The sequence below is a fragment of the Delphinapterus leucas genome, chromosome 13 (genome assembly GCF_059928025.1).
Source record: "Delphinapterus leucas isolate spDelLeu-1000000601 "Yukka" chromosome 13, BTC_Dleu_Yukka2, whole genome shotgun sequence".
Taxonomy (NCBI): Eukaryota; Metazoa; Chordata; class Mammalia; order Artiodactyla; family Monodontidae; genus Delphinapterus; species Delphinapterus leucas.
The window spans coordinates 68,784,131-68,800,988 of record NC_143141.1 but is presented as its reverse complement, the minus strand read 5'-3'; the positions used below and the strand labels follow the sequence as shown (position 1 = coordinate 68,800,988).

General features: G+C 34.5%; 1 protein-coding gene across 14 annotated transcripts in view; it reads left to right on the top strand.

Moving 5' to 3' along the window:
• BIRC6 (baculoviral IAP repeat containing 6) overlaps window positions 1-16,858 on the top strand; it is a 245,498-nt gene that overhangs the window by 50,684 nt on the left and 177,956 nt on the right. For 9 of the 14 annotated variants that reach the window (XR_016395304.1, XR_016395305.1, XM_089922374.1 and 6 more), the window contains exons 9-14: window positions 782-840; window positions 5,187-6,581; window positions 10,656-10,805; window positions 13,096-13,321; window positions 15,161-15,321; window positions 16,370-16,501. Coding sequence is in view for 12 of the 14 variants with exons in the window: in XM_089922374.1 (XP_089778500.1) it covers window positions 782-840; window positions 5,187-6,581; window positions 10,656-10,805; window positions 13,096-13,321; window positions 15,161-15,321; window positions 16,370-16,501 (2,123 nt within the window). In the remaining 2 variants the exon portion in view is untranslated. The remainder of the gene's footprint in view (window positions 1-781; window positions 841-5,186; window positions 6,582-10,655; window positions 10,806-13,095; window positions 13,322-15,160; window positions 15,322-16,369; window positions 16,502-16,858) is intronic. The other 5 variants (XM_022574123.3, XM_089922369.1, XM_089922368.1 and 2 more) reach the window with 3 other exon arrangements.

Genomic DNA, 16,858 nt, shown 5'->3' with positions numbered 1-16,858 from the left:
TTTTGTAGTTTAGGTTATCAAAATTTTAGAACTGCTGTAAATGTGCTGATTGTTAGTTCATACACTGCCTAATGTTGTGCTAGAGTGGTCTGTAATTATATCTTTTTTTCTGTTTGCTAACAATGGAGACTGAGGATAACGTTAGATGCAAAGAGAGAGGCTGGCAATTTCTTGGCCACCTGAGTGAACAGGAAAAAGAGTCTTGTTGTCTTGACTCCTAAGTTATGAGTTTTAGTAGTTTTCCTGCTTATCAAGGTGGTCTTAACAGCCCCTCCCAAACAAGGAAAAAAAACCAAAAGCAAAACACAAATGAAATGCATATCTGTGTGAAAACACTTACATACACACATATTTATACAGCTATTCTATTTGGTTTTAGGGTAACTTTTCTGAATTCAGTAATAGAATAGTTACTAAAATTTTACTACTGGAAGCTTGTGCTTGATTTTATTAGCTGTTTTTCTCTTTTTTCATTTTATTTACCCAGACTATCCCTAGTCGTACCTATTCATTTGTTGAATTCCCATAGATTCTGTTGTAAATTTTTAGAGATTACCACACTGTATTTCAGGCAAACATTTATTTAATGATTTAAGATGATTCATTATTAGCATTGTTAATCAGTTAGGGTCTCAAACTACTTATATATCATTTAAGCTAGTTGTGCGATGCTTGTTTGAGATGCAAAACAATGGTTGTAACATTGTCCTTTTTTCTTTGCTGTCTCATGTTATGTATACTTTTTTTGAAATGGAAATTAATTTTTAATTTATCTTTTAAGTGATGATTTACTGGAGGATTCAGACAGTGAAGAGCACTCCAGATCAGATTCTGTGACAGGTATGTAAAAAATATTAGATAATCTATTTTTTATATCCTTGCATTTATATAGTTTTTAGGTAAAGCTAAATACCACTTAATTCTGTATTTCTTAGTGCAAACTCTAAATTTTCATTAATACACAAAGAAATCTCAAATATTATGTATCAGAGATCTTGAATTAGTAGTGTGTTCATAGAGTTTCATACTTAAAATTTAAATAGTACCTATTTGAGCCAAAGGAATTAAAATGAATCTTATTAAATCTTTGTCACGTATTTCAGGGACGTTAAACTCTTCCAAATGTGTTCAGCTTATTTGTATAGTGTATTGTATTGTTAAATAAAAGTAACATTTAAATTAATAATTATTAATTAATGATTTATTCTCCCCAAAACACAGGTGAATAGAGAATAAATTTTAAAGTATAAAATCATAGACATTAAGGCATCAAATAAATGCTGCCTTGTTCATTAACTTATGACATATTAAGGCAAAAGAGTATGCTTCATATTTTAATGTAGTTATATTATAGGCAAGGCATCTCAGAATTCGAATCCTAACCCTGTCACTTTTTTTTTTTGGCTGTGTTGGGTCTTCGTTGCTGTGCATGGGCTTTCTCTAGTTGCGGTGCGTGGGCTTCTCATTGAGGTGGCTTCTCTTGTTGCGGAGCACGGGCTCTAGGCGCGTGGGCTTCAGTAGTTGTGTCTTGTGGGCTCTAGAGCGCAGGCTCAGTAGTTGTGGCGCACAGGCTTAGTTGCTCCACGCCATGTGGGATCTTCCTGGACCAGGGCACGAACCCGTGTCCCCTCCCTCGGCAGACGGATTCTTAACCACTGCGCCACCAGGGAAGCCCAACTCTGTCACTTATTATAGTCTGATTGCACTTCCTAATATATAAAATAGTGATATTAACATCTGTTACTTAAAATTTTGGGAATTGATTAAGATAAAAATACGTAAACAGATTACCTGGGAAGTAGCCACTATTTTAAAGAAGTGGCCATTATTAAATTCTGAGTATTTTCTAATGTCAAATGTCATGAAATAAGGACATATATGACTTATTAAATCTCTTTAGGGGAGACTTGGTTTTGTATAGTTCAGTTGTTAAAAGTTATGTGTCTAAAGTTAGTATAGAGTAGCAGGTGCTCTCAATTCCAATTTGTTGTAAAATCTTTTTAAAGCCACCAAACAGAATACCACACTGATTTTTGGGTTAACCCTCATTTGTCTTCTAAGGTAGTTCTTAGCAATGAAAACAATCAAGAAAAATGTAGGAAATGGCCCCAAATAATATACAAATGTGTAATTAGCTCTAGGAAAAATAATTGATTACATTTAAAAAATTTAGTCTGATGAAGAGTGCTCTTTTTGCACTTTGTTACCCCTTTGCAAAAGAAAGGGTTACTATTGCATTTTGAAAAATCTGATGAAGAATAATACATTGGTTATCTGGAGATCTGGTTAGAGTTTGAACTCTTGCAAAATAAGTCTTTGGTCTTGTCAAGTCACTTAAACTCTCTGGGCTTCAGTTTTTCCTTTGTCAAGTGAAGTATTTGAACTAAATGTTCCTTTTTCTGCTCTTAAATTTTTTGATTCTAGCTGTTATCCTTTCCTTTGTATGCTGTGGCCTAGCTCTTTCCTCTGGGTCGAGGGATCTCAGTAGGTATTTTTGTAATTATAGTACTTATATATTGATCTATTTCCTTATCCCCTTTCTACCTTTATCTTTTTCATCTACGCCTGTTTGATCTTTCACACTTCCTTTAGATTCTGTAGTCCTGTTTACTTCACTTCCCACTTACCGTATATTTTTGTTGACTCTTTTTATGATACCTCATTCAGGGTTGGGAGTGGTGTCCTCATGTAGTATTAAGAGGTAACCATGGTAAGAGAAAAAAATTCTTCCAGTTCAGAATTTTTAATTGCCTCATTTGAGGATTTGTAAGTAGTTCATTGATTTATAGTAAAATATGTATCTTCTAAGCTAATTCTTTTATATTGAGAGACTGTTAGTGAATTTTGGAGCTTGTGATATTAATGGGAGATGTATTTTATTCCTGAAGTATCTAAAATAAGTCATAGATGCTATTTCCAAACTTAAATTTACTAACTCCAAGTTCTTCCTGTCAAATTGAATGATATGGTCTGAAAAATTGTAGAATATATTTCTTAACTTCAAAAATGTGAGTGGAGACTAAGAGACTTTTATCTGTATTTTAGTTGAAGGTTATGACTTTTGTAAGTAGATGATGTCAGAGAGAAAAGTTTGCCCTTTGGTTCATATATCAGAATTAAGGGTACATACCTTCTTGTGTAGAAGGAGAAGAATTTTTGGCAAGAGTTTGAAGAACAGTTCAAACTGAAATTTGATGGTTTTAGGAAAATGCCTAATGTAAACCTCTGGAAGTTTGTCTGGCAGAACTGTGGGTTGACAGTACCTAAGTAAGCAGAATAGAGAAGGGTTTCCCAATATGATTATCTGAAGAATATCATACTGCAGGATATTTGTAGGTATGTTCTGTAAAAATTTATTTTGTGGTCCAACAGGTTTGAGAAATTCTGAGACAAGTAAAGATGACAGTTTTCCTTACTGCAGTATTTGACAGTGGTCGTGCTTTGTCAGTCTTCTGAGGAGAATGTACTGCATACGCTGTTTCCTAGACATCGATTAAATAGTTGGGAAGAAACAGAGTAGTAATGCCACTTGTTATATTTTCTTTTTTAATGGATAATCTCATCTCACATGTCTTTTGAATATTGTCTTAAATGTGTGTTAATATATGTAACTTATGGTCAATTTACTTTGTTTTAATATGTACATAATAGCTTTTTCTTGGCAATTTCCTACCATAACTGAAAAAAAAAATCAGTTAAGTAAGTTTCAGTTTAGTCCAATAGATAGTTAGCATCCTCAAGATTTATTACAGTGTATTGCATGTTATAAAAATCTCACTCAAAATAATGTTTCAGCTTTCAGCCTCATATCTAAATGAGTAAATTCGTAAAGTAAATATATATAAATATTGCATGGCAATAGAAAGGCTGCACGTGAATATGGTCCGATGAGTGGTTAAACAGCTTCATCAGTACAATTAAATTGTTAAGTTTATAACTAAAGTTTTTTCTGCTTTGCTAGAAATGGATTTAGTTTTAGATGATAATAGTGACATTGTGTGAAATGAGAAGTTTATGCTGAGAAAATGGGAAAGTCTAGATAAAGCTGTCCGTGAGCATTTTGAAGATATTGCTTATGAAATCGTTAACAAAAATGGTGTAAACAGAGCTTTCAGTATATCTCAAGTGTTGGATGTTCCATGAATCTCTGTTGCTCATTCCTGTACTTGGGTAACTTTCAAACTTCATGCAATCATCTTGAGTTATTTTATACTTATTTCCTTACTCTTCTATGCTCTTCTTAATCTAAAATTGTAAAACCAATTCCAGTTTTTTTGGTATTTCCACAAGTTACGTAGAGTGACCTTTACATTATTATTGCTAATAATGTTGTTGCCTGATAGTTTGTGCTATTGAGGAAAAAAACAGATTGGTTGAAACTTTGCATTCAGTATCAAGAGATTATACCTGGTTTAGAGGTTGACTGACACCTACCTCAGGGTTTTGTGTTGAGAGAGATGGTATTTTTGGAGCATTGAGACTGAGGAATGACCTTTATACTATTTGTAAGGGGACAGCTTGAAGATCACACGGTAGACAAAAGGTCAGTAAGGGTAATATAATGTAGTTGACTTGAAATGAACTATAAATGAGAGGATAATAGTGAAGACACTTATATTTCACTTAAAATGACTAATTTTGGGAACTTTTTTTTCTAGTTATTATTTTTTCTGAGCTGAGGTTAGAAATAAATTGCATGCTATGACAGTCAGCTGATAATTAGCATGGTGGGGTGGGAGAGAGTTGATGAACTGAGATTACAGTAATGTTTCATGGATATTCTTCAAAGTGCATAAATGACATATGCATAGTATTGAGTATATTTTTGGTTTAGAGTTGAAGGACAGAAATCTTTTGATACTAATAATGTCTTCATTCTTTAACCCTTTTTTCCTCTTTTTTTTTTTTTTTTTAAAGAAGGATTTTGCTCACAGATTGCCAGGAGAATGTATTCTGAATTAAAAATGATTTTTGAAACTCTTTAATACCTCTGTGGTTTTTCTGAGTAGATTCATCTCAGGTTTGATTAAATTTCCTTTAAAAGGTCTTAAATTCTTCCACTAGTGTAATTAAAATGCAGCAACTGGATGAGTCAAAAAAAAAAGAAAATTAATGAAAATGTTATACTACAGATTTTGATTTATATTCACAAGGCCATTTGTAATGAATATTGTTCCTTTTCAAAGGGCATGCATCACAGAAGGAAGCCATGGACGTGAGCCTTGATATAACAGCACTCAGCATCCTCCAGCAGCCAGAAAAACTTCAGTGGGAGATTGTTGCAAATGTTCTTGAAGATACTGTTAAGGATCTTGAAGAACTTGGGGCAAATCCTTGCTTAACCAGCTCTAAGAGTGAAAAGACAAAGGAAAAGCACCAGGAACAACACAACATTCCCTTTCCATGTTTATTAGCTGGAGGTTTATTAACATATAAATCTCCTGCTACCTCACCCATTAGTAGTAATTCTCACAGGTCACTGGATGGTTTAAGCAGAACTCAGGGTGAAAGTATATCAGAACAAGGGTCAACTGACAATGAATCCTGCACTAATTCAGAATTAAATTTTCCTCTGGTAAGAAGGACTTTACCCATTTTGCTTCTTTATAGCATCAAGGAATCGGATGAGAAAGCAGGAAAAATCTTTTCACAGATGAACAATATAATGAGTAAAAGTTTGCATGATGATGGTTTTACAGTTCCACAGATTATTGAAATGGAGCTGGATAGTCAGGAGCAGTTGTTGTTGCAGGATCCTCCTGTGACTTACATTCAGCAATTTGCAGATGCAGCAGCCAACCTTACCTCTCCAGATTCTGAGAAGTGGAACTCTGTGTTTCCCAAGCCTGGGACTTTGGTTCAGTGTTTGAGGCTGCCAAAGTTTGCGGAGGAGGAGAATCTTTGTATAGACTCAATAACTCCTTGTGCTGATGGAATTCATTTATTAGTAGGACTGCGGACATGCCCTGTTGAATCCTTGAGTGCAATAAATCAAGTAGAGGCCTTGAATAATTTAAATAAGTTAAACTCTGCACTATGTAATAGACGGAAAGGTGAGCTGGAATCAAATCTTGCTGTAGTGAATGGTGCAAATATTAGTATAATCCAACACGAATCACCAGCAGATGTACAGACTCCTTTGATAATTCAACCTGAGCAGAGGAATGTTAGTGGTGGATATTTAATACTTTATAAAATGAATTATGCCACTCGGATAGTGACTTTAGAAGAGGAGCCAATAAAAATCCAACATATCAAAGATCCCCAGGACACAATTACCTCGCTCATTTTGCTTCCACCAGATATACTGGATAATCGAGAGGATGACTATGAGGAACCTGCTGAGGAAATGCAGTTAACCTCAAAGAATGGCATTGAGAGAGAGAAAAAGTCTGATATTTCTACTCTTGGACACCTGGTAATAACCACTCAGGGAGGATATGTAAAAATATTAGATCTTTCAAACTTTGAAATTTTGGCCAAAGTGGAACCTCCTAAAAAGGAGGGCACTGAGGAACAAGACACATTTGTTTCTGTCATTTACTGCTCGGGCACAGACAGGCTGTGTGCATGCACCAAAGGTAAGCTATTGATTGGTTTGGTTCTTCTACACATCTTATAAAGTCAATGTATATGGCATTCATTTATGTGCATACTTAGCATGAATTTTAGATCCATATAGATGGAAATTTATTTTTTTAATAATGAAGTCATAAATCTTTCTACTGTTTTAACTGTTTTTAAAACTTTTTTCTACTGCCCTAGGTAAGGATTCTAATTTAAATAAGTTAATAAGTCTCTCAGAAAGTATCTTCTCTGCTTTAACCTCAAGAAAATAACCTGCTGTTGTTTCTGTGAGTCCTGACTCTGCATCTGCTCAAATTTGTGGCTTTGGACAAGTTACTTTAAACTCAGTAAACCTTTGTTTCTTTATTTATAAACTAGGACAAGGCAGCCTATTTCCAGGCTTGGTAGAATTAAATGAAATAATGTATGTAAAGTTTCTGGCACAAATACATGTCCTTATTTCCTTCTGAAATAAAAGTATTTAGTAAATAATTATTAGTTTTGCCAAATAAAGTTTTCTTGTCTTATTTACTCTTAACCTTTTGCTGATAGTGAATCGGTTTTGCAACATTTGAGGCTCCATACAGAGTAACAGATAGTGTTACTAAGGAATTACTGACAATATCAGGCAAAATGAATAGTCCTATTGATTGTTTAGTAGGAATTTAGGGCCAGGAAATATTTGAAGCCTAAGTAACTATAACCAATGCTTGGCAGAGGAATTGGGTTTGGGAAGAGTTATGCATCTTATTTGTGGTTCTGGTAGGAATTAACCTGAATTTTTCCTCTCTTTAAAAAGATTTTAAGAGTTTGGCTAGGAAGGATAATGGTGGACGTAGTGGTGTGGGTTGCCTTCTTTGAAACACATCTAGTGAAATAACAAGGGGAAAAAAAATCTTCAAATAACATCAAAATCCAACTAGATTATTTTAAAAAATGAGCAGTGTAGAATAATTTTAGAATAATAGAACTTTCAGAAAAACCATTAAAATACTATGTGGTGTCAAGGATAATTTGAGCTTATTAATCATGTATATGCCAGTTCATTTCTGTGAGAGTTTTACCTCTGTTAATTTGTTTAGTCATCACACCAACTTTATGAGTTATGTACTGTTATTGTCTCCATTTTACAGATAAGGAAACCGAGGGAAAGAGGTTAAGTAACTTGCCTAAGTCACAGAGCTAATAAATGACAGAGTCAGCGTTCAGACCTGGGCAGTCTGTCATCAAAGTGCTTAAACTACATTAAACTGCCACAATGTAATAAAAGCAGAACACCCATACATTGAATTTTTTGGAATATTTTAATCTGAAAGATTTAAAAAATGAAAACAATATAATTTGCTGTAGGCCATCTGGAAGTGGAGCTGGGTTTGGAACCTGAGTTACCTGGTCCCAGGGCACATATTCATAGGATACTAGTAGTTTCCACAAACGCAATCAGAGTTTAATGATTTGATTTATTTGATGAGATAGCTTTTGGCGATTCAGAGGAGAAATAGTATTTAAGCTATGAAATAGATTAATGTTTTCATGGAGTTTGGACGATGAAAATTTCTAGGAAGTGATCTCATGTGATGGAATTTATTTAGATGAATTGAAGGACAAGAGAAAGCCTGAGAAGTTAACCACTTTAAAAATTATCCCCCAGTTCTTTAAGGGTTGACTGATCAAGATGCATTTGAAAAGATGAGATTAATAACAATAAAGAGGACAGAAAAGTTGATGTTTTAAAATGTATGTATGACAGTCCCTAAAGTAGAGTTTTGAAAAGCACTGTAGACTGTGAATCAAATGGATTTGACTCTGTCTTATGAGTATATTCAAATAGCATAAGACTCTTATGGAGAAACTTTGAGTCTTTTGATAAAAATCTACAATTAATGTTATAAGTTAATTTTTTTTTTTTTTGGCCACACCGTACGGCATGTGGGATCTTACTTCCCCCACCAGGGATCGAACCTGTGCCCCATGCAGTGGAAGTGTGGAGCCCTAACCACTGGACCACAAGGGAATTCCCTATTATTATTATTTTTTGATGAGAACTCTTAGGATTTACTCTTAACAACTTTCATATATAACACACAACTATTGATCTGTTTTTATTTCACTGATTCCTTCTCCTGTCATCTCAAATCTGCATTGAGTCTCTAGTGAACTTTTTCATTTTAGATATTTTTCAACTCTAGGATTTCCCTTTTGTTCTTTTAAAATAATTTCTGTTTTTTTGTTGAGATTCTTTATTTGTTGAGTCATTTTCACCGTTGGTTCTTCTAATTCTCTATACCTGGTTTCCTTTTATTCTATAAAATATTTACAATAGCTTCTTTGAAGTATTTGTCTGCTAAATCTAAATATGGGTGCTCAGGGATATTTCTCATTGATTTTGTTTTTCTTGAGCATGTGTCACTCTTCACATGTTTTATAATTTTTAATTTAATACTAGACATTTTAAATAATGTTGTAGAAACTCTGGACTATGATTTACCCCCCTTTGGAGGTGGTTGTTGCATTGGTTATTTGGTAACCCACCTGGCCTAAATCTGTTTTGTTTGCAGTGAGCAGCCACTGATGTTTCTTTCATTTTTTACCCCCTCTGGTTTTTATTTATTTTTAAAAATGTATTTATTTTACTTAATTATTTTTGGCTGCATTGGGTCTTTGTTGCTGCGGGCGGGCTTTCTCTAGTTGCGGCGAACGGGGACTACCCTTTGTTGTGGTGCGTGGGCTTCTCATTGCAGTGGCTTCTCTTGTTGCAGAGCACAGGCTCTAGGTGCGCGGGCTTCAGTAGTTGTGGCTCACGGGCTCTAGAGCGCAGGCTCAGTAGTTGTGGCGCACAGGCTTAGTTGCTCCGTGGCATGTGGGATCTTCCCGCACCAGGGCTCGAATCTGTGTCCCCTGCATTGGCAGGTGGATTCTTAACCACTGCGCCACCAGGGAAACCCTCTGATTTTTATTTTTAAGACTTGTATCTTATTTGTTGGCTCTCTGTCCACATAGTTTAGTATTCAGCCAATGATTTTGATAATTGGCTGTGACGAAACACCTTTACTGGTAAGGTTGTGTTCAGGTGTGCCCTGGCTGTTATTTTCTTTATTTTTATTTTCTCTTGTGCCCTTTCAGGTGTTTTCTACGTAGGCATGGGGACTTGGTTGACTGAGAATGTATTGATGGCTTGGACCCCATCTGGTCTTTGCTGCACATATTTGCAACCTCTGATCAATGTGGGATGTGTGGAATGTTTACCAAGCCCCCTATGTTTCTCTCACTTCTTGTAATTCTTTCTTAATCTCTCGTTATTTCTAGTGTTTTGCTTGTCCTACACAGGATTCTGACTTCAGATAGTAGAGTAGATGGGCCTTCTTTTCGCCACTGAGCCACTTTAAGCGGACAAGCTTTCCAAATCAGAGTCCCTGTGGCAGTAGTAGCATGTCTGCTGGTTTTCACCGTTTGACCCACTCTGTTTAAATTACAGTTTTGTCCAACTTTATAGATGCTTTTCAGGAATAAGATTTTTGTCTTCCTTATTATTCTGGAAGCGAATCTCCAAATATTCTTGCTTTTTTTTTGTTCTTAAATATTTGCTAAGCTCGTTTTCCATTTTCTTTTCTGTGATAGAAATAATGAAAAATAGAAATTCGATTTGATTTCATTTTATTGTGAATGCTTCAAAAAATTAAGAATCTTTGTTCAGTTTTGTTACTGCTGTGATTAAGAGATTGGGCTGTGGATTCCAATATAGCTAGTGCATCAGTTTCCTCATCTGTAAAGTGGCCACAATTATACTCCCTACTTTAAGGTTATTTGTGAAGACTAAATGAATTAAGCATTTAAAATAGTGTCTTACACATGTAAGTACTAGATAAATAACTATTTTTACATATGTTTATGTATTTGCCATTTTCATCATTTAATTTTCCTTGACAGTTTGATTTCTGAATTCTTAGAGATATGTCACTTTGGTAGCCCTCTTTTTTTGCCTTTTGAGTGAAATTAAAATAAATTAAGTTTTTTAACTAAGTAGTAGACACTTGTCTGTTTACCTACTTTTCATGTACCTACGTTAATGGAATTTTACTACACTGTAGGTGGTGAGCTTCATTTTCTCCAAATTGGAGGAACCTGTGATGATATTGATGAAGCTGACATACTAGTGGATGGATCTCTTTCTAAAGGAATAGAACCGTCTTCAGAAGGTTCCAAACCTTTATCAAATCCTTCAAGTCCTGGCATTTCAGGTATGGTATTAACTTTTTAAAATGATTCTTAAAAATGCAAATTCTTGTGATGTTCAAAGTTTTCTGGATCTTTCTTATATTATCTTAAACATTATTTCATTTATAGTCAATTCTTGGTTACTTTGAGAGAGTTCATTTCCTTGTTGACATTCTCTTGCCAGGCTTGTTTTTGTCTATTGTTTATCACTATTTTTTCAGTAGTTGGAAAATGTTGTAAACATTAGAATAAGAAATGGTTCTCAACCTGTGGTAGGTTGATCAGTTTTGGTGAAGTCACCTAAGAGGTAAAAACGTTATTTTGGTCGTTAAGGAGCTTTCGGTCTAGTTAGGGAGCAACAAAGCATATGAAAAAGAGAAGAGTTCATTAAGTAAGTGTAAAGTGAGTGGAATGGCTAATATTACTAACATTACTACTGGAATAAAAATGCTGAAAAAATATTCTTTCCCAGGGGTGATATATTCAGACTCTCATTGCCCCATTGTGAACCTTTAGATAGGTTTGGTTTTGTTTGTTGTTTTTGCCTTTTCTCCTACCCATCTTCTCTACCGTCCTCCAAAACTTGTTTTTCAAAAGAAGTAATGTTAGCATTGTTACTCCTGCTTAAAAATCTTTACTTGCTCTGTGGGCTAATAACTAGTCTTTTTCTCAACCTCCAGTTATAGGAAACTTTTCATGATTTCTTAAGTGTATTCAGTTTCATGCTCTTCATATGTTACACTAAGCTCTCTTTCCTTATCCTTTCCCTATACCACAGTCCTTTTGTACTTCCATTGTGCTGTTATGTTTTATTCTTAGCACTTACCACATTTTATTCCCCAAACCTAGCATTTAAAAGAAATTTAATGAATCTTTAAAGAAAAAATGTGTTTAAACTCAAATGTATTCCAAACAAATAATACATGAAGTTGGTATTTGTTCTTCATGAATACTTACATTTGTGCATTTGATCATTCTTCTTTGCACCAAAGGGAAACTTTTAGTGATTACTAGTATAATATATCTTAATTTTAGTGATTACTTGTATAATATATAGCAGTCTTTACTACCGTAAGGCAGGGTTTCTCATTCTCAGCACTACTGACGTTTCAGACTAGGTAATTCTTTGTTGTGGGAGGACCGTCCTGTGCTGTATTAGGAGTATCTCTGCCTTCTACCTACTTGATTCCTGTAGCACACACAATTATCCTCATCCAAATGGCCCTGGGGAGGCAAGATTATCCTCTGGTTGAGATAAAGTGACTCATGTCTCTTGCTATGTATAATTAGACTTGATTGTCTTGATTAACTACACAAGTTGGTTTAAAAAGCTAACATATTGAATGTTTTCATATTTTATAGGGTATTGGTGTAATAAGAGTTTTCATATAAATTCCATAAAAATACTATTTAGTAAAGATGAATTAGATTATAAAGAAATAAAGAAGGAGCATTGATATGCTGTTAATGTTTACAAACAACATTTAATACAGTTTCAGTCAGATTTTTAAAAGCTCTAAGCTTTGAGGAAAAATGTAATTTGAAGTACACTTGTAATAATTTTATAGAATGCAGTGTAAACTTTCTTTGTGAAACTATTCTAAACTTATCAGATTTCATATTTTAGTCTTTTTAAAAAGTTATTTTTGTTAATTGGAATAAGAACAACAGTTTTTCAGCTTTGTCCTACGTTAGGCATTTCACAGATGTGAATACATACATTTGTAAACGCAAACTAATCTCTCTGAAGCAAGTTGTTACTTTTATAATACTGGTATGTATACAAGGTATTCTTAACTACCCCAGAAGTGGAAAAAATGCTGTTTAAGCTTTTGGTTTGTAAGCATTTGTTTGCTGTCAGTATAGCTTTGACTTCTTAAAAATTACTTTTTAATAGAGTAAAAAGGGGCAGATATTATGTGCTTGCAGTTGTTTAGCATTTTGTTTTGTAAATAACAAAGTGTAAAAGTTAATTATTGATCTGATGTAAGTCAGGCTTGCATTTCAGCACCACTACTTCTGTTGCCCTTGTTAACCTGGTGCTCGTTAAAGCTCAGTCAGGGCTCTTCTAACAGGTTGAGTTTAGGTTTCTCCAATAAGTACCCTTTCTATAATTTAAAATATTCAAGATGGATTTTTCTTAATGCTAGTTATGTAGTCAGTGCTGGTTGCTTTAGTTGTATATAGGTATCTGAGCCTACATTATTAACTTTGAGGCCATTTGGTGAATGTTGTAATTGACTAGACAGAAAACATGGATTAAAACTTCTTTTTTTAAAACCTATTTCAAATTCTACATTCACTATTGTTAAGGAGTTGATTTATTGGTGGACCAGCCATTTACCCTTGACATCTTGACGTCTCTAGTGGAGCTAACCCGCTTTGAGACTTTGACTCCACGGTTTTCAGCTACTGTTCCTCCATGCTGGGTAGAAGTTCAACAAGAACAGCAGCAAAGGAGGCATCCTCAGCATTTGCATCAGCAACATCATGGAGATGCTGCTCAGCATACTAGAACTTGGAAACTACAGACTGACAGGTAAAACATTCTTCCAAGCTCATCTTATATATTTGTTAGAGACAACATAGAATTATTATATATGTTACTCTTTCTCTTAACTTTTGCATATTAACAGCTTTGTTCCTTTCATTTGTCACCTTGATTTTAGAAATTCCTGTATTCTTAGTTGTAGGCTAAAACGCTAAGAGTAATCCATCATTGCAGTTAGTTTGTTAAATAAATTTGTGGATTGTGTGACTAAATACTTAAATGTTTGTTTTGTGTAGGTACTTTTTTTTTTTAATATGAGTTTTCCTTTTTTCTGTTTTTTAAAAATTTTTATTGGCGTATAGTTGATTTACAATGTTGTGTTAGTTTCAGGTATACAGCAACGTAAATCAGTTATACATATACATATATCCACTCTTTGTTTAGATTCTTTTCCCATATAGACCATTACAGAGTACTGAGTAGAGTTCCCTGTGCTATGCAGTAGGTTCTTATTAGTTATCTATTTTATATATAGCAGTGGGTATTTGTCAATCCCAATCTCCCAATTGTGCAGGTACTTTTGAAGGCACTAATAATATGGCTTTCATGGAATTTACATTCTGGTGGGGATAGACAGACAGTAGCAGATATCTACTATGTCATATATAGTCATAAAAGCTCTGAAGCATGTTAAAACAGTATGGTGATAGAATAGTTGTTGGGTGTGTACATGTGTGTGAGCGTGAGAGAAGGAGAGAAGATATGTGTGATATTTTTTATATAAGGGCCCTCAGAAAGGCCTCCATGAAGACATTAATTTGGAGACAATAGCAAGTACAGAGACCCTGAATTTTAGGAATTTTATGAATTTTAGGAAGAGCAAGGACACTACTATTGGAGTGCAGTGAACATGGAGGAGAGTGGTAGGAGGTGAGATCAAAGGAAATAGTTGGTAGCCAGATCATGACCATCTTTATAGGCCATAGTGAGACTTTTATGTTGAGTGAGATGGGAAGATGTTAGATGGTTTTGAATGTAGGAGTGATGCGATATAATTTATATATTAGAAGGATACATTAAGACTGCTGTGTTGGTAGTAGATTATGAGTGGTTGTGGTGTGTGTATTGGGGGGAAGTGATAGAAGCAAGGATTCTAACTTGATTGCTGTTGTGGTACTTCAGGTAATTATGGTGGTGTTGATGGTAACTTGGACCATGATGATAGTTGATGGAGGAAGTGAGGAGTGGTCACATACAGTTTGGAGGTAGAAGGAATAGTGTATGCTAATATACTGAGCATCTGGTGTGAGTGAGAATAGCTAAGGATGACTCTAATGTTTTGGATTGAGCTAATTGAGAAATGGAATTTCTTTTTACTGATATTGAAGTTAGTTATCAAGTAATTTGGGTTTATTTATGATAAGTTTGAGATACCTGGTAGGCATTTGGATATGAATCTGGAATTTAGTGGAGTTTTACTTTACAGCATATATGTAGAATTTAAAATCAGAGAATGGACATGTATAAGAAATACAAAAAGTTCTTATTTTAAAATACAGATTCCTGTGACCCCTCTCTTAGATTCAGGGTGGGCCCCATGAATCTGCACATAATTCTGATGCACAGTAGCTCACACTTAGAGGAACAAGGGCTTTTTGGAATGTACAGTTCCGAAGGCAGGTAGAGATTCCTGAGGTAAGATTATTCATTGCCCTAAGTTTAATCTTTCTCAATAGAACTGCTTATCTTCTCTCCTGATCTGATTGAGAAGCACTAAGTTTTGTTGGAGGCTGCAAATCAGAGTATGAAAGGTGATATTAGTGGTAAGATGGTTACGGCTGAAGAAAGATTTTTGCATTATTTATTATTTTCTCCCTTACTTGACAGCAACAGCTGGGATGAACACGTTTTTGAATTGGTTCTACCTAAAGCTTGTATGGTTGGACATGTGGACTTCAAATTTGTTTTGAACTCAAACATCACCAATATTCCACAGATACAAGTGACACTGCTGAAAAATAAAGCTCCAGGCTTAGGGAAAGTCAATGGTAAGAATGGATCAAATTTTACATTTGAAGATTTTATCTTGTAGTTGGTTTCTTAAAAAAACGAATTTTCAACTTGGCTGTCTAGGTTTGACGTCCCTCCTTGCCCCCCCACCCCTGTGGTATTTTCCTTCTTTACTTTTTGTGGTTCTATTTAGAAAAGTTAATCCAGAGAACATTTAAGAGCTTTTCAGTAACTCATTGTTGTTCAGACTTGCATAAACTTGAGTAATTTAATTATGGTTCTTGGGAAATGCAGTTAGTTCCTGTGTGAGTTAGTTTCACTTTTAGCATTACTAGACTTATGCATTTCTCTTCCTAAGAGGAGACTTGATTGGGAAAAGAGCTTTGTTATGGAGTCACATATTCTTTTAAGGTTATTAGTAAAACCCAGAAGGTAATGCCAGAAATATATTCATCTTTATTTATCTTTCTTACAAGTTCCGAATCTGATGTATTGAGTTATTAAAATAGATTGTACATATTTGGCATATTGGAAACTAGATGTTATTTCTCAGTGTTTTCTTCTTAATGGGATAATTTAAAAAACTGGGGATAATTTAAGAGTAAAATGGCTACTTCACATCAGGGGTAAAAACATTGAAACCTGAAAAATTTCCTATTTCACAAATATGTATGTATGTGTTTGTGTATATATGTGCGTTTGTATATATATGTGTGTATTTGTGTGTGTGTGTGTGTGTGTGTGTGTGTGTGTATTATTTTGAATCATGACAGACTCTGATGTAATTGGGATAGGACTTAGGTGTTGGTATTTTCAAAAGTCTGCAGGTGCAGTACTGTGTAGCCTAGGGTAAGAATTCTTAGTTTAGTTGCCAGCAGATTATTTCTTCAGGTGAATATCCACCATTAAAAGAGAGAAGAGTGTATGAAACAATTGAATCTAATTTTCTTCTTCTCCTAACAACCATTTTAGCATCTGTGATAAAAATCACTGCAGTTCCCAGTTTAACAGAGAATTTTAGAATTTTAGGCACATAAATCATTGATATTAAGCAAAATTAAGTTTACTAATATTTTTATCCTCTAGAAACAGCAGTAGATAGGCAGATCACCTTTCCTTTGTCTCCAGCTCTTAACATTGAAGTGGAACAAAATGGGAAACCGTCCCTGGTTGATTTGAATGAAGAAATGCAGCACATGGATGTAGAGGAATCACAGTGTGAGTTAAATTACAGAGCTGTTGTCCATGACAGTAAAAGGAGTAGTGATCCAAATGCATCATGTTGGGCAAAGATTTCCTTATGGCTTGCAAAAACATGGTTTTAAGAACACAGTTAAAAATAACCTATAATTCTGCTTTGGCAGTATGCTTTAACTTTCAGCGCATCTTTGTGAACACAGCTGCACTAATACTTGCATTCTTGTTTTTTAATATCTTGAGATTTGAAATCATGTCATGGTTCTGTAATTTTTTTTTTAATCAAGGTGAATGTAAATAATATGGGAGTGGAAAAGCAACATAATATATCAGATAATTGATTATAGTTCCTTAGCATGATAGTGAACTCTTATTTGA